General features: G+C 40.8%; 1 protein-coding gene across 4 annotated transcripts in view; it reads left to right on the forward strand.

Annotated features, from left to right (window-relative positions):
- The first annotated feature begins 902 nt into the window (after nucleotides 1–902).
- Nucleotides 903–26,462, forward strand: part of wt1a (WT1 transcription factor a) — a 79,709-nt gene continuing 54,149 nt past the window's right edge. For all 4 annotated transcript variants that reach the window (XM_079345253.1, XM_079345255.1, XM_079345254.1 and 1 more), the window contains exon 1: nucleotides 903–1,443. In XM_079345253.1, the coding sequence (XP_079201379.1) occupies nucleotides 972–1,443 (472 nt within the window). In that variant the 5' untranslated portion in view covers nucleotides 903–971. The remainder of the gene's footprint in view (nucleotides 1,444–26,462) is intronic.

Here is a 26,462-nt window from a genome sequence, read left to right on the forward strand (position 1 = left end):
AGAGAGATCTGTCTGTTCCCGACAACTCAACGACCATATCAAAACATATCAAGAAAATAATGTGCATTATCTCGAGGTCAAGTTGTTAACCATTAGGCTTGCATAAATTAACATGTAAAAATCATGTGAAAATAGACGAGGCCTATAAAACAATAAACGCCTGGCCTCGTAAGTAATTTGTTTCTGTCGAAAAGTAAGCTTAGGATTTAGATACAAGACAATTGATGCATAAATAATGTACAGTATAGGCCTACATTCAAAGTTGTTTAAACGTTTGTTTGAAAAAACGGTAGTTCATGGGATATTGTTTTAAGTCATCTGAGAGAAATATTGAATTTAATATTTTTCCCCACATCATCAAAATGTCAAGGAACGTGTTACAAGGAACTTTTTTGTTGGAGGGGCTTTGTAATTGTTACCCTTTGGTTTTTCCTTCAGATGAAGGATGAACTTCAATGAAGGCAGAGAGAGGGCTCCCTATCTCCTCCCCTCCTTACTCCGCCCCCTACATTTTTTGGAACACACACACACGTGTAAATATACACAAAAACACACACAGCTGGAAGAGACAAGAAGGCCACTCCTCCTCAGTCGTCCACTCCTTTCCCTCCATTTACTGAGAAAGCATCAAGCAGATGCCCCTCTTTTCTTACATGGACTGTTTTGATGGACATGGTAAAGTCTGAACAACATTTCAATTTTTCTTTATTTCTTATCAGTGTTTTGCTGCAGAGAAACATTTCCTTTGTTTCATGACCTTCTGTTGGACATTCCAGAGCATCTTTGTTGTGTTGTGCACAACTTATGGACAAGAATCAAGCCAGTGAGAACTTTGAAAAAGGTGAAACTCTTTTTACAAAGACTTTTTAGCATCCAATTGGTGGCTGCCTTGGATTCGAGTCAGTCAGAAAGCTGTAGGGAGAATTATTTGCACAGAGCCTAACTGGTCCAGTTTGTCTCCCGCCAACAAGATGGGTTCAGATGTACGTGACCTTAACTCTCTGCTGCCCCCGCTCCCTCCGGGCCATAGCCCCAGCTGCCCTGCCCTGCCCATCAGCTCAGCCACTCAATGGGCTCCTGTGCTGGATTTCCATGCTGCTGGATCTCCTTATCCTCCCCTGGCAGCCACCCACACCTCCTTAGGGCAACACTCCTTCATCAAGCAGGAACCCACCTGGGGTGCCAACACTGACCCCCACCACCATGACGATAACCCTCACTGCGGCCTCAGCGCCTTCACTGTCCATTTCTCTGGGCAATTCACAGGAACTGGGGCTTGTAGGTATGGAACATTTGGGGCACAACTACCTCCACCACCACCCACTCAACCCCCATCTGTGGCTGGCCCACACCACCATCACCAGCCACCAAGCAGGATGTTCAGCAACCCGCCGCACCTGACCAACTGCATGGACACACAGCAAGCAGCTCGCAACCAGACAGGTACGACTAGAGGGGCAAGACAAGTGTGTGAAATTGTGTATTTGTGATTTTTCTGATGTCAGTGTCAGTCAATCACAAAGTATCATAATCAATTATCCCAGTGGCCATATAGCACACCACTTAAATCTCTCTAATATAATATCTGCAATCCCTTTACTCTTCATTCTTCTATTCATATCCTCTTTTTCTGAAAGTTAAATAATCTGTGTCAGAAATGTCAAGAAAATCCATTGCTTTTACATGCGATATATAAAATGTAAATGTTTAAATTTATACAGAAATTTCGTCCACTGAGCCTAATGGTTTAAGTCTGAGACGGGGTTTGAATATACCTGCACATAAAAATCACTGCACTTCCCTGGAATCACTTCACAATAATAATAATGATTATTATTATTATTATTATCATTATTATTATTGTTTCAGTTTACATAGGTATGTATTAGGATCATTTTGCTATTTTGCTGTGTATGCATGGCAAAATTAAAAAGATCACGTCAAAAAAAGACATGTCTAAACAACAACATAAAGTTTGTTGAAATTTGATGATTTAAATTTAAAATATCTGATGCCAGAAGGTCACACATTCAAAGATTATTACACTTCTCCTCAGTCCTGATGTTAAAAGCTTCTTAGTGACAGAATAGAAAACATTAATTCAGAGAAAAACAGCTAGTCTGAAAGCTTTAATTTTAAGATGATTTCCCTTAATGAAAAATAACAATAGCATAGGTCCTCAATGGTTGATTTACATTTTTTTAAATGCAGTTTATTAGGATCCCAATTTGACTTTCTTTTCTGTAATTTGAAAAAAAAATTATATATATATATGTATCTCTCTTTCAATAAATTTTAATTTTGATGGTTATAAAAATTTTACATTTACGGGGTCGCCGGTGGCGCAGCGGCAGTGCGCGCGACCCCATGTATTGAGGCTCAGTCCTCGCGAGCGGGCGGCCCGGGTTCGCGTCCGGCCTGTGTGCCTACTTCCCGCATGTCTCTCCCCGCTCTCTCTCCCCCTTTCCGACTCTATCCACTGTCCTCCCTCTCAAATAAAGGCAAAAAGGCCAAAAATAAAACTTAAAAAAAAAAAAATAATAATTTACATTTACCTGTACATTGCACAATAGAGGATGTTGAAGACAAAAAAAGATTATCGGAATATTTTTTTTCTGTGAAGTTGAAATTAAATTATGCAGACAAAAACAATTTGTATGTTTTTTACAGTTGTTCACACTTAAATTTAAACCTGCTAATTTATGTATATAACCATTCAAGTACAAAGACTAGTCACTTGTAATTACAAAATCTATGCATGAATTACTTTAAATGAAATCCATATTTTTGAAAGTAACTCACAGGGGTAAAACATCTGTCTGATCTGTTTTCATTTCCTGTTCCGAACAAGTGGAAATATTCTCTAAGGGGAAAAACCCTCCTGTTTTTTGAATCTCTTTAACTTCAAATCTTTGTTATGAAAAAGTAAAACAGAAGCACTTAGAGTTTGAATGCTGTTAACTGCTTCTTTGGACACTTAATCTGCAACAGCTTTAAAATAACTATGATATATCGTATAACTGCTGATGGCCTTGTTTTATTTTGTAGGACATTTGTGCTTGTGTTATTTGTTTCCATAAATGATGTCCATTGTTTCCTAAAGTATGATTCAAATTATTTGTCTTGAAGTCTAATAATAAAAATAACTATAATTTAAATCATAGAAAGTGGACTAATGGATAAATGAGAGAGTGATGTTGAGAGAGTGATCAAGTTAAATTCTGAATATATTTGAGAATGAGATAGAAAAACAAATAAAGGTTAAAAAATATAATGTGATAAGACAATACAATTTATAATAACAAATGTAACAAAATAGTAGTAAACAAAAAGAAAGGAAAAACGAATCATTTTGTATCGTGGATCATTGAGGGGAAAAAAGGGAGGGCTTGTTTTGAGAGTAACATACATTTTGTGTATTTTATATGCTGGCTTATAACATATACCTATCTAAATTAATGAGTAGATATATAACTAAAATATATAGGTCAGTTCAATTTAGAATAATAATATCAATAACAAAAAGTAAAAAAGAAATTATAATAAATGGAACAATGAATCAATCAGAAAGTGATTGTGTTTGTCAGTGCTGAGAAATATAAATTTTGATATTTTCATACAATTTATACCAAGAGTATAAAAAAGTTATACAAGTTTGTTCCAAAATGAAACAAAAACAAAAAATGTTGAAATGTAGGATGGATAAAATAATTAAGTCAATATTTTTAAAAATAATAACAAACTTAAACTAATTACAGCAGGCAACACCAACAAAACCAACAAGATTTCTTTTTTAAAAATGACGAAGACTATAATAATAACAAGAGATATTGGATTATGGTGTAAAAAGTAAAAAGTTTGTCATTGATAGCTAAATAAAGTTGTCGTCGCTTATTCCTCTGAGATATTAAAAGACAGTTATAGCTGTCCATTTATTTATATGATATGATTATGGTGGTAACTATAGAGATCTGCCCGATGTTGTCAGCTCAACCCCTTTACTTGCTGATGATCTCAACTATGGAATGTAGGCCTGCTGAAAACATCTTTGTAACTTGTAACACGTACTAAGCCATAAATGTAATTTTAAATCAATCAAAATGCATATAAAAGTGACATATAATGTCGCATCTGATGACTGTTGCTGGGCTGTCATTTGTGTTTATATTGTTCTGCTGTATAAAGTTTTAATGTGCTAAGTTTATGCAATCAAAAGAATGCGTCATTTAGTGAAATTTCCACAAGGCTTTCATAGCTGTACTCAATGTAGCTTCTTTCCTTGTGTTATCTGATTGATTGTACTTTGTACATCTGAGCTCAAGATGGCGCTGCTGTGTCCAAATGATGTCTGTACTGTTTTGCTGAGGCTGTGTATATTTCTTTAGTTATGTTGTCTTTGTGAAGATTTTTGAAAAAGCACACACACACTGGAGCGCCAGCCACAACATGCCCTTTTAACTTTTTGTGCATCAGCACACAGTTGATCCTTGATCCGTACCGACAGAGTCGAGAACACATCCGGTGAAATGTTTGGTCACAGTCCCTGTAGTCTCATTCTGTGAACATCTCCACTCTGTGAAACAGCTGCTTTATAAACACTGCAGATATAGTGCGTGCTGAATGCATGTGCAGCAGGCGCGGATACTTCTAATAATGAACAGGCTGATTATTTTATCAGTGTCTAACATTGACAAAACTAAATCAAGGGGAGTGGGGTGGGGGGGTCTGGGAACTATTACCTAACTACCTATTAGCGACCTATTAAAAATAAAGGCCAGCAAATATATTTTGTAAATTTCTCAACTTCCTGATCTGATAAAACTGTATAATCTGTGCCTTAAATATTTGATTAGTCAACAGGACATAGTGCTTTCTCAATTAAATGTACTGTAACAGATTTGTATGTGACATGAAAATACAATTTGTTTTTTCGGCCATTATAATATAGTAATATGGTGAGCATCAGCAGCTGTAGCGCAGAGGCATTGGTTGTAACAAACAGGCTGGCAGCTGCAAAGCCAAACCATTCTAACAACCAGGTTTGTAGCCCCGCTTGCCCAAACGAGTGTAAGAGCCAAAGAGATTATGAGGTGCATTGCTATTTTCAAGAAAAAAATTAAAGGAATCTTTTTGTGTCATAATTTGTCTGCAGTCTCAGTTTGCAAAAAACAAATCTTCAGAGAATGAACCCAGTATTGGGAATAGTATTGGGAGTTATGCAAATCGTTACATCCTTATCTTCCAGCAAATATAACTTACAATCGCAATATGCTTTTAGGCATAGGAGACTGGTGTTTTCTATGATTATCAGTGGCTGCCAGATAAAATCCTGCACAACACAACACAGGGCAGGAACAATGAGGAAAAGCACCAAGGCGGTGGTGTTCAGAACATTCTCAAAATCAAACCCACCGCCCACCCCAGCCAAGAATCAAACTTGCTATTGCCAGACCCTGTATAACAACATGGATGATCTGACAGGTCCAGTAAAATACCAGCAGGACATAAGGGACTGCAACATCATCTGCCTAACAGAAACATGGCTTACTCTTGCCATCAGAGCTGGTAAAACTCCCAGAAGATAGAAACTACTCCTGTTCGCCTCATCTGGAGCAACCATCCTGTGCTGTCCATTTCATTTGCAAAATACATTTCATGTAACTCCTTTCGATACACGGCAACACAGGAAAGCTCTTTTTGGAAGAAACAAGCGTTTATTGATGCCTTCTTCTTTCACACCATCCACGCCGTGAGAACTTAAAAAATACAATACGATACAATACATCAGACAACGGTTTGCATCAATTAACACAAATAAATTAAATTACAAAATACAATACCTCGTTGGCTGCTTGTAAAGAAAAGAGGTTTTAACAGACTTGCTTGAAGTTTCGTACATTGAATGAACCAAATAAAATCCCCTGCTGAGCTGAAGACAACATGCTCATGCCTCTCCTCCTGCACGTTCCCCCATCACCTCAGTCCGTGGGGGGCGTAACACCACAACATTTGTTCCGCCTTGCAACATAACCAAAAACAATGCACACACTCTCTCACAACCACACGTTTGCAACAGCACTCTACAATCTTGCCCATCATGAACTCATCCACAGCTACATTTCAAAACAAACAAACTAGAAAGGGTAGGCCAATACTACTTTTTTGTGATGAAGTCACATCAATACAAACATGACATTTCTTCTGCTGTCCATGTTTCGTAAGGATGTGTGGATTGCCGTTGTTATGGTGAAATAGAGAGCGAGTTCCACATGATTTTTTTTGGGTTATTTGACACTTGCAGCGATATGATCTATGCATCTCCTCATAAAGGTTGTCTCTCTCTGTGCTCCCTCCTTTCCAGCTGACCACTGCATAGAAAATGCAGATTTCATCACAGTGTCATAAAATGTCCATAACAGAGTCCTGCACACTCTGAAGTACCATAGTCGCCTCAGCAGGTGCAGTTGGCTTTGGCCCTTCTTGTCCATGTCCTCATCGACAGCTTAACCCACTGCATCACAGATTACATACACGTCTGTGTTGAGAACACTGTACCCACCAAAAAAGTACAGTGTTTCTCTAACAACAAACCCTGGGTGACCCCTGAGCTGAAAACCCTTCTGCTTTATTGTCAAATATGCTCCATGTTAAACATACAGCACAGATGAAATTGCAATCCCCCCCAACCCCCAGTGCAAACCTGCAGTGCATAAAAAGAGCACTAAAAAAACTAGCAATAAAAAAACAATACTATAAAACAGATAACTTAACTAAAGACATTTTGGACAACAAATAACGAACGACAGACAATCGACAGACAAGGGCACTTGTGAGAATTTCACCATGAGGTAGTATGTGGATAAATTAAAGTATTAACAATATAAACAGAGTGCAGATTAAGTTAAAAAGTGAGGTAGTGCGTTGAAAGGTAGCAAATAGTGCAAATAGCATAAACAGTAAACGGCTGTGCAGAGTTTTTAGAGTGTGTGAATTGGTGGAGCACAAGGGGGGTGGAGGTGGAGGGGGGTGATGACAGATGCTGTAGGGGCAGACTGTGGCAGGGTGCAGGGGGGGGGCAAAGGGGGAAGGAGGCAGAGGGGGTGAGGAGGCAGAGGGGGGAGGAAGGCAGAGGGTGGGAGGAGGGCTGAGGGGACGAATGGGGGGGAGAGCAGGGAGGGAGTTAAGTCTCCTGACAGCTTGGTGGAAAAGACTGTTCTTGAGCCTGCTGGTTCGAGCACGGAGACTCTGCAGTCTCCTCCCAGATGGCAGCAGGCTGAGGAGGCTGTGAGACGGGTGGGAGGGGTCACCTGCAATCCTGGTGGCTTTGCGGGTGAGCCGTGTGTGGTAAATGTCCAGAAGGGGGGGAAGAGAGACACCAATGATCTTCTCAGCTGCTCTCACGATGCGCTGCAGAGACTTACGGCAGGACACGGTGCAGGCGCCGTACCACACGGTGATGCAGCTGGACAGGATGCTCTCAATGGTGCCTCTGTAGAATGTGTGCATGATGGAGGATGGGGCTCTTGCTCTCCTCAGTTTGCGGAGGAAGTAAAGGCGCTGGTGGGCTTTTTTGGCCAGTGATGCAGAGTTGAGGCTCCAGGACAGGTCTTCAGAGATGTGCACACCCAGGAACTTGGTGCTGCTCACCCTCTCCACTGCAGCACCGTCGATGGTCAGGGGAGCATGCTGGGTGTGCGTTCTCCTGAAGTCCACAACAATCTCCTTCGTCTTCTCCACGTTCAGATGGAGATTATTGTCCTTGCACCACAAGGCCAGCCTGCTCACCTCACTCCTGTAGATTGACTCATCGTTGTTGTTGATGAGACCCACCACAGTCGTGTCGTCCGCAAACTTAACAAAGAGGTTGGAGCTGGAAGATGGGGTGCAGTCATGGGTCAGCAGAGTGAAGAGGAGGGGGCTCAGCACACATCCTTGGGGGCCCCCGTGTCCATCATGGAGGTTAGGATGTGTTTCTGCCGACCCGGACTGCCTGTGGTCTCCCTGTCAGGAAGTCCAGCAGCCAGTTGCACATGGAGGTGCTTAGGCCCAGGTTGTCCAGTTTGTGGATGAGCTGCTGCGGGATGATGGTGTTGAATGCTGAGCTGAAGTCGATGAACAGCATTCTGACGTGGGCGTCCTTGGTCTCCAGGTGGGTGAGGGCTGAGTGGAGGGCAGTGGAGATGGCGTCGTCGGTCGATCGGTTAGGCCGATATGCAAACTGGTAGGGGTCCGGGGTGGAGGGGAGGGCAGACTTGATGTGCTGCATGACTAGCCGCTCGAAGCACTTCATGAGGATGGGGGTTAGCGCGACCGGGCGGTAGTCATTGTAGCAGGATGGAGACGACTTCTTGGGGACCGGGATGATGGTGGTGGCTTTGAAGCATGTGGGGACAACAGCTTGGCTCAGTGAAGTGTTGAAGATGTCGGTGAGGACATCTGTGAGCTCCTCAGCACAGTCTCTCAGGACACGACCTGGGATGTTGTCAGGACCTGGCGCTTTCCGTGCATTTGTTCTCTTGAGGGATCGCTTCACGCTGTCCCGGGAAAGCGTCAGTACCTGGTCGCCAGGAGAAGGTTGCGTCTTCTGTGCTGGGGTGCTGTTGTCTGCCTCAAAACGAGCAAAGAAATTGTTGAGGTTGTTTAGCAGAGAGGTGGAGCTGTCACAGGTCTGCGGAGGGGGCTTGTAGTCCGTGATGGTCTGGACCCCCCGCCACAGGTTCCTGGTGTCTCTGCTGTCGGTGAACCGGTCTGCGATCCTCCTGGAGTATTGCCTCTTGGCCAATCTGATGCCTCGTGACAGGTTGGCCCTGGCAGTCCTTAGGCCCACCGCGTCCCCAGCTCTGAAGGCAGTGTTCCTGGCCTTCAGGAGCCTGTGGACTTCACCCGTCAGCCATGGCTTCTGATTGGCCCGAATGGTGAAGGTCTTGGTGACCGTGACATCGTCCATGCACTTTTCCATGTAGGACTTGACGGTCTCTGTGTACTCCTGGAGGTCGGTGATGTTGTTGTTGGTGGCTGCCTGTTTAAACATGTTCCAGTCAGTGGTGGAGAAGCAGTCCTGGAGTGCTTCTGTGGACCCCTCAGGCCACACCCGTACCTGCTTCCTAACTGGTTTGGTGACCTTAACCAGTGGCCTGTATGCTGGCATTAGCATAACAGTGGAGTGGTCTGAGGCTCCGAGGTGGGGGAGGGGGAGGGCTTTGTAGGCCCCTTTGTTTACAGTGTAAACATTGTCCAGAATATTGTTACCTCTAGTGGGAAACTTGATGTGGCCATGAAGTTGTGGAAGCACACTCTTGGGGTTAGCATGGTTGAAATCCCCAACCAGGATGAGAAAAGCATCAGGGTGTGGTGTGCTGTCTGCTGCTCACTGATGTGCTTGTAGAGTTCATACAGAGCCTTACTCCTGTTGTTGGTGGAGCCAGGAGGGTGTAAATTGCTACCAGCAATATGGCACTAAATTCCCTCGGCAGGTAGAATGGCCGGCATTTAATAACCATAAACTCCACAACTGGTGAGCAGTGCTTACATACCACCACACAGATATACAACCTAAAAATAGATAGAGATTAGGATGAGGAGGGTGCAGAAGGAGCTCAAGAAAATAAGAAAGGAGAGGAAGCAAAGACAGAGGAGCAATTCCAACAGAAAAATACAAGAGATGTCTGGAGAGACCTGAATAACATCTCAAGTCATAGCAGAGGTCGTGAGTTGGCCCTGAAGAAGAAGGCAGGGAGTGGGCAAATGAACTAAATCTGTAAGAATAGATTTGATTCTGCTCCCACCTCCACACACCAGAGCTCAGATCAGCCAACTTCTAAAGCACTCCATCTGAGCACCCTGTCACCGTCCACAATCAAATTAAGGTATCTGAAGACATGTTTTACTGTGTTCCACTGTTCATGAGTTGGTCAAACAAACTGCTGAGATAGTTTGAAGACCACAAAACTTCTGATTTAGTACACGTAGACAAGTAGATTAAACTTCCCACTGTACTTTCTTGGCACTTTAATTTTTTTTGCATTTTCTGTGTACTCAAGTTTTCAATCAATCAATCAAACTTTATTTGTATAGCACCTTCCAGTACCAAATGGTGCACAAGGTGCTTTAAAAGGGTAAAAACAAGAACAAGGCAATACAACTAAAACATAATCAAAACACAATGGTGACATGAAAGAGCAGCAGACACAGCTGCACCACAAAAGGTGCACAACGTGCATTGAAGTGTAAAAACAAGATTAAAAGCAATACTACTAAAACATAATTAAAACACAACAGAAAAAAATTAAATAAAAAATAAAAGTGCAACAGTCCAATTAGTGGCTAAGTTTGAAATGCGAGCCTGAATAAATGGGTTTTTAACGCTGACCTAAAAGTTGTGAGTTTGGTGGCGGATTGAATATGAGCTGGGAGAGCGTTCCACAGTTTAGGGCCTAAAACAGCAAAGGACCACCCCCCCAAAGCTTTGTACTTAGACCTAGGGATGACCAAGGTGGTGAGATCTGCGGAGCGCAGATTCCTGGCTGGGTTATAAATGGTTAAAAGTTCACTGAGGTAGGCCGGGGCCAAGCCATGAATGGCTTTAAAAACAAAATAAAAGGACTTTGAAGTCCACCCTGTACCGTACTGGGAGCCAGTGAAGGGAACAGAGGACTGGTGTGATGTGTGAGTGTTTGGACGTGCCTGAGAGGAGGCATGCTGCTGCATTCTGTACCAGTTGGAGCTTTTGGAGGAGAGAGTGGTTGAGTCCAGCGTAAAGGGCATTGCAGTAGTCTAACCGCGAGCTGATGAAGGCGTGAATGGCCTTTTCGAGGTCAGCTCGGGACAAGAATGGTTTGACCTTCGCAAGGAGTCTTAGGTGGAAAAAACTCACCTTTACCACTGTACTTATTTGTTTGTCAAAAGTCAGTCTATTGTCTAATATGACACCCAGGTTTCTCACAGAGGGAGCAAATTGAGGTGTTACAGGGTTGAAACAGGGTGAATTTTGTGGTGAGTCAGGGCCGAACAGAATGTACTCCGTTTTCCCTTCATTTAAATGAAGGAAGTTCTGTGCAAGCTATCCTTTGATGTCCTGAAGACAGTTTTGAAGAGGTTGCAGTGCAGAACGGTTGCTCAGGATCACTGGAAGGTAGATCTGAAGGTCGTCGGCGTAGAAGTGGAACTGGATGTTATGTCCGGTGATGAGTTGTCCAAGTGGCAGCATGTACAGTGCAAACAGAATAGGCCCCAGAATGGAACCTTGGGGTACTCCAGTTGACAGAGGGGTAGATGACGATGAGAAGTCATTCAGCATTACTGAAAAAGTCCTGTTTGTGAGATATGATGAGAACCATTTGAGCACCGTCCCCTGACAGTGTGTGTTGAAGTCGGGAGATGAGAATGGCATGATCGACGGTGTCAAATGCAGCAGACAGTCCAGTAGCACTAGAACCACTGGGCTTTTTTTGTCCATAGCCACAAGAATGTCATTGCTGACCCTCAACAATGCAGACTCGGTGTTGTGTCTGGACCTAAAACCTGACTGAAATTTCTCAGCAATGGCGTGCAGTTGGAGGTGGGCCTGAAGCTGGGAAAGAACAAGTTTCTCCATCAGTTTGGACAGAAAAGGGAGGTGAGATATTGGGCGGAAGTTGGACAGCATGGATGGATCAAGGTTAGGCTTCTTGAGCAGTGGTCGGACAATGGCATGTTTGAGGGCAATGGGCACAACGCCCAAACTCAGACAGCTGTTTATGAAGAGGACGAGGCAGGGGCCTAAGGTGTCAATAGCCTCCTTCATAATTCTGGCAGGGACCGTGTCAAGAGGGCAGATGGTAGAATTCATCTCCTGGACTGCTTTCTTAAGGTCCTCAAGAGCAACAGGTGAAAAAACACTCAAAGACACACTGCAAGATTGTGAAGGAAAAACTACAGAAGGGGTATGTGTGATGGACTCTCTGACTGAGGAAGCCTTTTCCATAAAGTACTGTTTAAATGCATTGCAAGTATGCACAGATGCATCCTGCAAAACAACTGACACCGGATTTATGACAGAGTTGATGGTGCTAAAGAGGATTCCAGGGCGGTGGCTGTTGCTGTTTATGAGATTTGACAAGTATATTGCTTTAGCATCCTTCACTGCTCTCTGATAGGAGGCTTGACTATTTCTAAAAATCTCCAATGACACCTGCAGCCTATTTATTTTTATTTATTTATTTTTATTTGTTTATTTGAGCAGTTCTGCTCAAAAGGAGTGGGCCGAAGCAGAAGCTTATAAGTGCCCACCCCCAAAATCGTTACAAAAAGAGTTTACATCAAAACGGTACAAAAGAACAAGGTTACAAAGTGCGACACACAGGAACACAGAGTGGGGAAGAGAAATTTTTTTTATAATAATAATACAAAATAATAAATAGAGCAGCATGCACACTTAAACACAACGTACCTGTTTGGGTTTTTAACTTTGAATGCAAATTGGTTCAACTGCTCCCCCTAGTGGCAACGCATTTCTTCTCCTCTATACTTTTCAAAAGTATTTTGTTTATATTTATATCTGAACAGGTTAATGTTTGGACATTGTTTCATCTCCCTCTCCAAATTATTCCATAATTGTACCCCAATAACCGTCAGGCTAAAACTTTTAAGGGTTGTGCTATGTTTCTGAATCCTATAGTTTAATTCATCTCGTAATTCATAACGACCAGTACGTTCTTGTAACCTTCTTTGTGTTTGGCTTGGTAGCTGTTTGTACCTTGCTTTGGATAACATCTGTACAGTTTGGAACTCAAAAATGTCACAAAACTTCATAATCTTTGATTTTAAAAATAATGAGTTTGTGTGGTCCAAAAACCCAACTTTATGAATTAATCGAACATCTCTTTTTTTGTAGCATTACTAATGGTTTTAATGTGCTTTTATAAGTACTACCCCAAACCAAAGTACCATAATTTAAATAGGGCAGTATAAGAGAACAGTATAAGGTATGTAGAGTTTTGATGTTTAAAAAGTGCTTTGGTCTTGCTATTACTGCTATGCTTCTTGATATTTTGGTAGATACATATTTTATGTGAGCTTTCCAAGTAATTCTATCATCTATAATCACTCCAAGGAATTTCATTTCATGCACCCGTTCGATAATAACACCCCCTATCTGAATTGCTTCTTGAGCTGTGGAATTACAGTTGCCAAATATCATCATTTTGCTTTTATTCAGATTTAAGGATAGTTTGTTTTGTTTGAACCACTTATCGACACTCTTGAGTTCCAAATTAACAATCTGACACAGTCGTTATAAATCATCTCCTGAAGCAAAGATATTTGTATCGTCTGCAAATAGGATGAATCTAAGAATTTGAGATGTCTTACAAATGTCGTTTATGTACATATTAAACAATTTTGGGCCCAGAATGGACCCTTGAGGTAAACCACACACAATTTCTTGACAACTCGACTGATAATCACCTATTTTCACACATTTTCTATTTTTTAAGTAACTGGTCACCCACTGTAAAGCTACCCCCTGATTCCATAATGTTCTAGTTTGTTGATTAATATATCATGGTTTATTGTATCAAATGCTTTACTCAAGTCAAAAAATATCCCTATTGCATGTTTCTTGTTATCTACAGCATTAGTTATTTCATCAATTATATCAAAGAGAGCATGTGAAGTTCAGTGATTATTCCTGAAACCAAACTAATTATCAGAGAGTAAGTTATTTCTTTCAATAAAGCTGTCAAGTCTGGAATTGAAAATCTTTTCTAAGATTTTAGAGAATTGCGGTAAAAGGGAAACAGGCCTGTTGTTTTTTAAAGAGATGCTTGTCTCCTGCCTTGAACAGAGGAATCACTTTTGCTACTTTCATACCATCAGGAAATTGTCCAGTTTGCAATGATAAACTACAGATGTGTGTTAACGGCTGAGAGATGCTTTCAATAACACTTTTTAAAGTTTTCATATGTATGTTATAATAGTCGTTCGAGGTTTTATTTTTACACCCTCTAACAATGTCCAGTATCTCCTTTTCCTCAACAGGATTGAGGAACAAGGACCTAGGATTTGTGTCAATGAACTCACAGTTATAGCTCTCAACGTTTGCAATTTTTGCTGCAAGGTTCCGGCCAACATTTACGAAGAATTTGTTGAATTTTTCGACTACTTCATTCATATTATTTAGAGTTTTATATTCAACTTTGAAATATTGAGGATAATTGATCTTTTTTGGTTTATTTCTAATTAAACAATTTAAGATATTCCATAAGCCTTTAAAATTATTCTTATTGCTATCTAATAATTAATTATAATAATCCTGTTTACATTTTCTAATGACACCTGTTTTTTTTAAAATATATTTATCCTCAGCTTTATTTGTTCTGTTATTAATAAAGTTTTTGTAAAGGTTATTTTTTTTCTTGCATGCATTCAGCAATCCCTTAGACATCCATGGGTTTTCTTTACACATTCTGTTTTTACAGTATCTCTTCATTGAGCAGTTTTCGTCTTATACTTTTTGAAATACTCGCACAAACTCATCATATGCCTTATTAATGTCACTCTCTCTGTATATAATACTCCAGTCTTGAGCTAATAGCTCCATTTTAAATGCATCAATGGTTATCTCTGTTTCAAGGATTCTAAACCAATACTTGTTATCTTGTTCATTTTTGTGATGATTATTTTTATATAATACAAAAACTGGGAGGTGGTCACTGAATCATTTATCATTAGTCCGCTGACTGTATTATTTTCTATTTCATTAGAAAAGATATTATCAATTAAAGTGGTACTGTGGGTTGTAAATCTACTCGGTTTAGTTATTAGAAGATACAAACCTATACTGAATAAAGTATTTATAAATTCATCAGTCTTTTTACGTTTGTTTGGGTTTAACAGGTCGATGTTAAGATCTCCTCCCACAAACATGACTTTCTGATTTGAGCTACAAAAGTGCTCCTCCATCCAATTAGAAAAAACATCTATATCAGAGCCAGGAGCTCTATAAATACAACTTACAATAATGTTTTTCTTTTTTTCCCTTGTAATTTCAACAGTAAGGCATTCAAGTATATCATCCACCACCATAGACTTATTATCAATCACTTTATAACTATAATTTGAGTCTACAAACATAGCTACACCCCCACCTTGCTTGTTTCTTCTGTTCATGCTTATGAACTCATACCCTTCAATTGAATACTCAATTTCTCTGTCAATATGAATCCATGTTTCTGTTATTAAAATTACATTGAATGGTTTTGAAAATTGTTTGAAGTAGCTCTTAATGTGATCAAAATTTGCATACAGGCTTCGACTATTGAAGTGGATAACAGAGAATGCGTTAACGTTTTTGAATTTGCAATTGTGAAGATCCTCTGTGTAATATTGACAGTCATTAAAAGTTCTAGTAAAAAAATTGTTTTCAGGGTCGATGTCGTTCTCATTGTTCTGTAATTCATATTGCGGGTATTTAAAGTCCAGTTCGAATGCTTCAAAAATTCTTCTTATTGAGTTTTCTAAATTGGAACTTCCTATGCTAGATGTGTTAGAGGCCATTTGAGATGAAGTGCTTCAGCATACCAGAATTGTGCAACTGTCTTAATGAAGGGGAAGGAAGGTGATGTCCCCTCTCAAGCGCGTCGCTTTCAAATCTGGCAGCAGGTCTTTCCTTTTCCTTCGGACAGCGTCTGTGTAGTCTTCGTTAATGTAGATATTTGTTCTTTTCAGTGTTTTTGCGCGTTGGAGTATGGCGACTCGGTCCTTGGGGCGCAGCAGCTTAACCACTATTGGCCTTGGTCTTTCGCCCACTCCGGGTTTGCTGGTGCGGAGCGCCCTCTCCACCTCCACCGGTCGCTCCAGGTGTAGATTTTCCATGAGAACTTTTCTGATTTTTTTCTTCCATGTCGGCCCACGTTTCACTGGGTGGCTCAGCAATTCCGTCAAACACTAGATTGTTCCGTCTGGACTGACCTTCAAGGTATTCCATTTTATCTGTCATTGTCAGTAAACTGTCACAAACTTTGTAAATGTCCGATTGCATTGTGATGCTGCGCTCATCTTGTTTGACAGTGTTTGCCTTCAGATCATCTACGTCAGTGGTGTCCAAACTTTTTTTCTTGCGGGCCAAAATTGTCGCGTTAGAATCGCTCACGGGCCACAGGGTTTTTTTGTTTGTTTGTTTTTTTTAAATATTGGAAGGAACTTTTTGTATTTTGACCACTTCAAAAAATAATGTCACTACACAATAATTAATTGCAGTGGGAAACTGTTGTGTTCTAATTTTTTGGAAAGAATAGTCAGGCTTTTATAGGTCTCCCTCGCTAACATGAAAAAGAAAAAGAACGAAATATGCCATCTTATGAGGCCTGGGGCCAAAATCTTCTGATTCTTCGAACGAAGTCAAGGGCCACAAACAATCCACTCAAGGGCCACAAATGGCCCCTGGGCCGCACTTTGGACACCCCTGATCTACATCTTTTTGCGTGTACTGCAGGCTCACTTTCACTTCTTGTATTTCCTTTGTCAACGAGTCCAATCTGGTGTTAAAATTGTCCACAAAAACTTTGACACAGCTTTGAAAATGGTCTCTTTGTTGTTGCAAAAGCGCAGTGAACGCGTCTTTCTGCTGATGCAGCAGCTCATTTAATTGGCTGAGTGACACATACTCTTCCTCCAACTTTTCAGATTTTGCCGATTTGGGAGGCATATTGACGCTGTGTCGCCACAAGTTTGTACCACAACGAAATATGACCTTGCACGATCTTTAAAATCAATATAGTTATTCGCTTTTCCGCACTTTTTCTGCACTTTTGAGGCAAGTTCGTTACAGATCCACAGCAGATCCACATTAGATCCACCCACAGATCCACACACTTCCGTCTATCACTCTTCCATTTATGCTCAGCCCGCCTGCACTGACGCCTCAGGGCCTGAGTAGTGTCATTAAGCCAGGGGTCCGAAGCTCCCTTTTTTGATTTTACTTTGAAGGGGGCAACAGAGTCCAAAATTTCAGAGCATGTGGAGTTGAAGGAAGAGAGGAAAAGGTCTGGGCACAGAGGAGATGTCAGTTCGACACTAGAGCATAAATCCGTGGCAGAAAAAGCAAAGTCATTGATGGTGGAGGGGGTAAAAATGCGACGACCTAGAGGGGCAGTGGTTGGAAGTGCAGGTGGTGCAGCAAAGATTTCAAATCGTATGAGAGAGTGGTCAAAGAGGGGGAAATCCTCAACCTCACAGGTAGACACAGTCACCCCACGGGAAATGACTAAATCTAATGTGTGGCCTAGCCGATGAGTAAGACAGGATACAGACTGTAAAATCCAAAGATTCTAGTAATGATCTAAAGTTATTTGCAAGCGGATCAGAGGAGCAGCACACATGGATGTTAAAATCACCACAAATTAATATGTTATCAAATTTTGGCATAAACTCTGTCAGAAACTCTGAGAACTCATGGAGAAAATCCTTTTTTAATTTAGGCAGTCGGTAGATAACTGCAGATAATAGACTGGTGTAGTTTTGAGTCCTAAAACCAGGAAGTGAGTTAGCATTTTAGCGCCATGGGTTCCTAAGTCTAAAAGTCAATGGGGATTTTGAATGGGTTTGTGTTTAGACGCCTGAAATAAGGCCTGTGGTTAACACAAGCTGAAGAGATGTTGACGTTTTGTTAGACGAGAAAAACTACGTTACCTAAGACCCCACTTGTGACTTTTAAAGTTTTTACGCAAACTTTAAACGGCGGTTGCTAACGAGTAGCTAACTGAAACTACAGTGGTTGTCACAGACATTAAACGTCATCACGCCGGGAAGTCTCTCCCTAATCCTCCTTACAGCCTCTAGTCATGTATTTCAGTGCTCTTGCAAATATTAGGTTAATAAACAACTTATTAAGCTAACGTTTAGCTATCTTGTCAAATCCACTGATTAGATCGATGAAGCATAACTGTCGTGACGTCATTATAAATCGACCGCGGTGTAGTTCGCTAGCGCATAACGTTAGCTTTTTACTTCTCTTGGCTGCATTAGTTCTATAAACTTCATATAAATGATGTTCATCTGTAAAGATTATCCCGCTAAACAAAACAACAACGCATCAGGAACGTGTGTTTGACACAGAGCTTATTTTCTGCAATGATCCAAAATCCAATGCAAAAATCCCATAGGCGAATTTTCGTAGGAACCACCGGCGCCATTTTTTCGGGTTGGCCTACAAAAATACGTCATTACTATACCAGTCTATAGGGGACAAGGCAATGTGAGCACAAAAGTTTGGAACTCAAAGCTTGAGAACCCCCTGGTGGACACCCGGCGGCATTTCAAGGACTGTTTGTATGCAGTGGCTATCCCCCCGCCCTCCCCGTTTGCCTCGGGGTGTTCAGAAACATGTAGTCAGAGGGGAGAAGTTCGGAGAAAGCACTGACGTCACCCGGGGGCAGCCAGGTTTCAGTGAGAAAAAGCAAGTCCAGTTTATGTGAAGAGATGACATCGTTGAAGACAAACGTTTTGTTACTGAGTGATCTGGTGTTTCAAAGCGCCAATCCTTCAGGTGGAGAGCCATGTGAGGAATTTGTCGGAGGTTTTCTTTGACACATCCCTGTATTGTTGATATGGCCCAGCGGTGACGTGGATACAGTAAGCCTTTGCTTGGGCAAACCGCCCGAAGCCTTCGGTAGCTTTCACGTAGGCCACCTGAACATGAGACCGAGTTTTTCAGCTCTGTTGGAAATCCACTCCGCTGCAAAGGTGAAATCAGGTGAGCACGAAGCAAGACATGTAAGCCGCCTCTCCGCCCACGTCTTATGCGGCGCCTGGACGGGCAGACACGGTGTCTTAGGAAAGGTGGAATTGATGCCAGCAATGGCGGTGGTGGTTCATTTGCAGAATTAGATCCAAGACGCACTTCAAGTAGTGTTGCACGATCATATAAAATAGCTGGCGACACAACTATAAAAACAGTATATAAACAGAGGAGCAAGTGGCATGCCAGACACAGCAGCGCCATCTTGCCTGACCAGCTGACCAGCAATTGACGTTTAAATCCAGAGAGACTCCATGTGAGTTTTGGCTCACATGGATTCACAATCCTGCATTCCAAATCTTTCCAGTATTTTGGTCGCATATTTCTTCTGTGACTTTCTAACTTTGTCTTTTGTTTGGTCAAATCCCCAAGAAATGTTTCAACTTTCCCAGGTCTTTTATTTTGAACCTTTCATTAACCACCATCTTGACATTTTTCAGTGTACCCTCATTGATAGCTGCTATGATTAGATCTTCAACCCATATTAACAAGATTACCTTTTTTCTCTTGTACACTTGCAGTGATCAGCAGCATTCTGTATGCAACGGTTCTCACTTAAATGTGTGTAGCATAGCATTCCAGGTTCTGCCTGACTGCTTTAAACCATAAAGAGACTTCTGCAACTTGCATACAAGCTTGTCACTCATTTCTGAATTTTTCTCAAAGCCTTCTGGTTGCTCTATATAGATTTCACGGTAAATTGGTGTGTGTAAATAAGCTGTCTTGACGTCCATCTGGCTCAAGATTAGGTTCTCTTGCGTCCTTTTGCATGATCATTCTCAGATCACTCTCACCTACATGTCATATCAGCTGTAGGTGAGAATGTCTCTTTGTAGTCAGTTCCTGGCTTTTGACTGTAGCCTTCTGCTACAAGACTCGCTTTATATTTATCTGATCCGTTGATGTTACCCTTGAGTGCATAGACCTATATGCCCCCAACTGCCTGTTTACCTGACAGCAATTGGACGAGTCAGAAGGTCTTGTTCTCTTCCAGAGATTGCAATTCCTTGTTCATGGTATTTTTCCACATCCCTGATTTTGTTGACACTATGGCACCTTGTAGGCAATGGTAGGCCAGCGGAGTGAAGTCCCATATGTGTGCAAACAACATGGGTGTGCCACAAGGATCTGTGCTTTGACCATTGTTGTTCTCAATGTACATTAACGACCTTGTTGTCCAGGTGTCAACTGCCAGATGTATGCGGATGACACGATCATTCATGTGTCCACTAAAACATCCAGCCTGGCAGGCGAGCATCTGACACAAGCTTTAGCTTATAATAATGAATAATTATGAAATAGCATCACTGCCACATTTTAAGAAAACCACCTTTTCACTTTTGAAAATGTTATGATTTTAGTCCTCTTAGATTGTTTTTTAAATGTCTAAATAATCTTGTGCCAGCACTATTCTCTAAACTGGCCATCAGGTGTCAGAGCTCTCACAGAGCGATTACACAAGCCTCCACTAGTGGTGATTGTCTGGTACCAAGATGCAAAACGTCATTCTGTCAGTTGGCTCTTTCTGTAAAAGGGGCCACACTTTGGAATTCTCTACTCACCTGCCTAAAATTAGAAGAAAAAAAAACAGTAATGCTTCTAACAAAGGACTCAAACAATGGCTAAAATCTAAACAGCAGTGCTCACATGAACAGCTTTTAACTGGTGATTGCTTGATCATGTTGCTGTCTGCTCTGTAGTTTGTGAAAATTACTTGCTTTTGCTTGTTTTATTCTTTGTGTTTTTGTTTTGTTTTATTTTTATTGTTGATCTTTTTCTCTTCTCTTTCCTTTACTTTTAGTTTAATTGTTTTATCCTATCAAAAGCTGCCTGTGGACAAGTGTTGCAAACTAGCACATTTGCTAAAACACTCAAGTCATTGGATCTGGTCTGTCCAATGTAATTGTTATGTCCACATTAAATAAACTTTAAATTAAATTTCTGTGGGCAAGCTGGCTCCTCCTGGTTCTCTATGGGTTCCTTCTTAATAAAGTCTCTGTGACTGGCTGTGTGCACTCAGTCTTTTCAGGTGAAATCTCAGCAATGTGATGACCTAGTATATTTTCTACATTTTCATCAACAACATTTTCATTGACCCTATCATCACATTCCATGTATGACTCAGATGTTTGGGTTTCATATTCTTTGCCATCTTGGTTGTGATTTCACCAACCTGTGCTTTTGGACCTTCTCTGTATCTGGATAATACACTAGGTAGGCTGGGCTGTATTTATCGTAGCTACATAAATACCTTGCTAACACTGACAGTCTAGCTTCCCTTTTTCTTGTTTGTAAGCAAAACACATTGATCCAAATTTGTGCAATTTGGATATGTTTGGTTCGTGTCTGTTAATAACTCGTATGATGTTTTCTTTGTGCGTCAACTGCAGCACCTGTTTCTCACAAAGGCTGCTGTTTGTATAGCGTAGTTCCATAACTTATCTGGTTAATGTGTTTAATGTTTGATCCTATTATTGGTCTACAGTGCCTGGAAGTCTTGGCTTGTAAACTCAGTGCCGTTATCTAAACGGATACACTTCACTTCTCTATGAGGTGCTGCGTATGCTACAAACCTTTCTGTGCCCTGCACTGTATCACTCTTAGATCTTAGAAAATACACACATGAAACACATACAACATGGCACCTGAGTAGTCATCTGTAAAATACTGCATATCTATGCCCTTCTATGCTTTTGTGCTGTTTGCATGGGACCAATTAAGTCGGTGTGGACTAGTTGTAAGGGTTTCTTCTTCAGATGCCGGCGCTGCATGTCACTTTTAAGCCCATTCATTGTCTATTGTGTTGCTACGTGCAAACGTGTGTGTGCTGCCAAGTTGAGTGCAGCGTAGTGTCCCTTCCACTGGCTGTTCTTGCACTCTGCACAGAAGTTAAAACATTTTTAATTGGGCTCAGCACTCTCTGACTCCGCGCCTCCAACAGGAGGGGAGATCATATCACAACAAACTGTGTCCCAGTTACCTGAGCTGTAATTTACAGACCTACCGGCACATGAGAGATAAAAATCTTGTTTGAAAAAGTAGCAATTTTATCAACTATTGCTTCAGTCACCTAGCAACAGGCACTGTGGCCCTACTCCGTGGCAAGCTCAGCACGCACCACATCCTATCTGAAAGGCCCTTATTAAATATGTAGTTCAGTTTTGGAAAAATTGTCATTTTAGCAATTACTGTTCTGCCTCTTGTGAGCTGGGAAGTTTCATCCAGCTATGGATATCGTCATTGTTTTTAGTAGTGTAGTGAAGTTATGACTAATCCACCCTGACAGCCTGGGGATACCTTGTCACCAGTTAAAGGGGTAGTCAGAGATACGTGGAGAAGGGTTTTGTAGGAAGACTAGGATATCATCATGAATCATAAGATGAATGATGCATGTTTGGGCTTTGAATTCCTTTTATTCCTCTTACGATGGTGTTCTGACGGAAGGACTGCTGCTAAAGGTTCAATCAAAATGGTAAACTGAGAGGGGTAGAGTGGGCATCCTTGCCTAGTCCCCCTGTGATGATTGGTGATAACAGTCACAGTTGCTGAGGGGTATCAGGTTCAGGCAGTGGCGGGCCGTGCATCTCACACCTAGGCCTTCACTGGTGTCCTACATGAACTAATCCACCTCTTAATGCCATTATGACTCCACGGCTATAGAAACCATCAATATTAAACAGAAATGCAGTATAACAGGGCGTTGCATCACAGACGGGTATCTCATGTAGCAAGAAATAATGCCATTACTAAAGCAAGAAACCCAATTAAGACAATTCAACAAGTCTCTTTTCACTGTAGCCACAGCTGCCTTACTTACATCATTTCGAGCAGAAACATCAATATTAACCTAATTAAATGACAAAAATATTAAAACGTTTAAATAAAATGCATTACTCACCAAAAATACTGATTATTTGTATGCAAAGTCCATCCTCCTTTCTTTCCTCAAGAAGAGTTCGATTATTCTGTTGTACAGTTTAACTTTGTGTTTCAGTTCCAACAATAAGTCCCTTTCTATCATCTGTCCAGTCGTGTTTCTGGAGTAAGTTTTAATTCACTTCAGGGTGGAGAATGTCTGCTCGACAGAAGCAGTGGACCCCGGGATGGTCACGCCAAACATGCCAATGTGTACAGCTGCGCTAAGTGTCCTGCCATGCTTTGGTGTCTCCCTGCTGCCTTGGTTAGACAACTGAAGTTTGCAAACCCACTGTGGCTCCAAACACCAAGTCTATCAGTTGCAAATAACAGACATTCCCAGCAATACAATTTGCAGTGATCCTCGGAGGCTGTGAGCCAAGGGTACCGCTCGTAGTTGCTGACTTGAAAGTGGTGGACAAACCCTTTTCCAGGCTGGGACAGACTTGCTAGCTTTGGGGTCCGACCGTTCTTCACAATGTCCAGTTTTTCTGGAAAAGTCCGTCTTGAAAATGGTTTTGTGAGCATCTCTGCGACCAAATCAATTTCTTTTCCACCGTCAGCCATTGTGGGTTGTTAAAACAGCTATTAAATCTACTCGCAAAATATTTTAGTTCGTGCTGCTAGCTATAGATGCTTTGCTGGCTCTTACTAGTATTTCTCTGACCATCCAATCAAAGGACGTGAAAATGCTGAATGCACTTGACACCTGCTAGATGGCGTCAGTGTTGCCAACTTGAAATCTGATTGGTTAAAGCAACAGCGTCATTGCCACTTACTTTAAACTACAGACGCCAGCACCATCGATTCTGAAGGCGTCAAGGCAGTTTTCTTTGACCCTGGCAACACATGATGGCTGAAATATGATTGGATAAAAGCTCTAACATAATCATACACTAGTAGAAGCAGCGCAACCGAGAGAAAAGCTATGAAATGAAGAGAAAGACTATTGGAAATAATTTAATACATATTCATGGGAAAAATATATTAAAACATAAGCTAGTGATTCTGTCTGATAGTGTTTAGGCCAGCAGAGAAGGCCTTGCTGGCCCTGACAGCCCACCACTGGGTTCAGGTTACTTTTTTTTTTACCCATTGGTAGATTTGTTAGTATAGTATGCTAACCCTGGTTGACTTGAAGCAGGGATGTGATAAGCTGCGATGTTCATCAATTTAATTAATGTATATATTTGAACGTAACCATTGTCATACAATTCTACATACTTTATCTTTAATACAACAGAGACAATACATAAAACACTGTGCAGTGATTGAGTTGGATCTGCATGTAGGTAGGGGTTAGTGCTCCATTTATAGAGGCTACAGTCCTTGTTGTAATAATCACAGGTTGGACTCCCAATCCTGACACTGTTTGGTGCAAACACCACTCTCTCCCCAAATTTCCTGACACTCTATCCTAGCGAAATAAAAGCAAAAGCCCAAACACCAATCTAAATAGAAAATAAATTCTCAGTCTATTTCTGTTCAGTGGCAGTTACTTTATAATGAATCACATCATAAAAATACATTATAGCTTTAACTGTCATGGTTTGGTTCCGTTTCATCGTGTTTTAGTTTTCATTCTGTCCTTAGTGTTATTTGTTTCCTAGTGTTGATTTTCCCTTGTGTGCTTTAATGTTTCATAGTCTTGTGTTTACTTTAGTCTTGAGTGTGTTTCCCTGTGTCCTTCTATGTTGCCTGTTAGTTTATTTCCTGTCTTGTGTTTTAAGTCTAGTCTTTAGTGTTTCCTGTTTTATTTTGTATATCTGGTTTTAGGTGTTGTCAGTGTTGGGTTTTACTTTGTACTTGTCCTCAGTTGTTCTGGTCTTGTGTTCTTTGTTCCTTGTGTTTCCCGCCTTTGTGATTACCCTGATTGTCCTCACCTGTCTCGTTAGTCTCACCTGCGTCTGATTATCCCATGTCTAGTCTCTGTTTTCCCTGAGTCTCTTGTTGGTTCATTGTCTTATGTTGGTTGTCTTTTGTATTTCGTCGTGACCTGTTACTCTATCTCCCTGCTCCCTGTGTTTCGCCTCATGGTTTTTGGATTTTTGGATTTCTGTTATTTAACCCTCTATCGCACCTTTGCACTTTTTAGTGTTTTTGACTTTTTGTTTCTTGCATATTTTATCCTTTTTCATGCATATTGTTGATGATTTATTCAAGGTTGTGCATTTTTGAGTGGTCTATAATTTTGTCATGCATTTTCTATTTTTAGCATTTTGTAAACAACATAGCATGAAATACTCACGTTAAGCAACCTTCGCACCAAAAAGTGCGCATTGAAACCCATTCAAATCACTATTTTTGATCCTGCTTGAATATTAAGTATAAAACATGCATCTTCTCCTTTCCCCCCTTAATTTGAAGCATGGGACTTTAAGTGTGTGCTCTGAGGGAGTCCCTTCCTGATGATGTCATTTTTACCATATATGGTAAGGGTTAAGGTTACATAGTATTTGACACTGAACAAAAAATAATAATGCATATAAATAAATGTTGCAGCTAATCTTTCACATATACCAGGCTGCAATAATCAAGCCATAAATAATCAAGTTGTCATGAAGTATGTTGAAAATATATCATTTATTGTGTATTTTAGACCATTAAATAGGGTTGCATCATGACAAAAACATGTCAATTTAAGGGTTAGAAAATAAACAAATTTATTAACATTTGATATGTATGATTAGGACTGATGCTGATTTATAACATTATCAAAAAAAAAAACTAATTTACAAAACTTTGATAGCTTGAGTTTTTATTTACACGTTTTTGTGCGAAGGGTACATAGTGTGAGTATTTGACACTGAACAAAAAATAATGCATATAAACAAATGTTGCTGCTAATCTTTGACATATACCAGGCTGCAATAATCAAGCCCTAAATAATCAAGTTTTCATGAAGTATATTGAAAATTAATCATTTATTGTGAATTTTAGACCATAAAATAGGGTTGTGTCATGACAAAAACATGGCAATTTAACATTTGATATGTATGATTAGGACTGATGCTGTTATGTTTAGAATAATGCGGAACCAAAAGCACGAGACAGAAACTGAAAATGAAACGAAGGAACAATTTATTATGACACGGTGATAATGAATACAAGTATAATAAGTGACTCTAATGTGTAAAATGAAATCTAAGTGACTCGAAAATGTGTACAGGTAATTAATGTGACAATCGACTATGTGTACAATCAAATAATGTGACTCTCAACTAGGTGTACTAAAACTAAGTGACTTTTAAATGTGCAACAACAAACTATGTGACTCGAGGTGTACAAAGGCACGCGTGAAGAAGCCAGATGGGACGAACAAGACGACGAAGGACACGGGGTGCAGGAACGCAGGACTGGGAACACTAAGAGGAAAGAGAACACGGAGGTTAATAAACACGACAGGGAATCACACTAGAAATATCACTGGAGCACTGAAAACACGAGAGACCACGGAAAGCTACTAACCACTATGGAACAACAATAATCTGGCGCTGGCCTCCTGGCAGGAGCCAGCTTAAGTAACCCGGTGATTGTGATGAGCCACACCTGTGGACACTGATTGAAGATTAGGGAAACACAGAGGGAGTGACAGACAGGGAAACAAAACACACACACGTGGGGAAGAGACACAAACAAACCAAAACATGACAGATGCAGGTTCATAACATTACAAAAAAAAAAAAAAAAAAAAAACCTAGAGCTTGAGTTTTTATATACACTTTTTAGTGCGAAGGGTACTTAACGTAAGTATTTTATAGGTGCATCTAAG

The sequence above is a fragment of the Symphodus melops genome (genome assembly GCF_947650265.1).
Source record: "Symphodus melops genome assembly, chromosome: 6".
NCBI classification, from domain to species: Eukaryota; Metazoa; Chordata; class Actinopteri; order Labriformes; family Labridae; genus Symphodus; species Symphodus melops.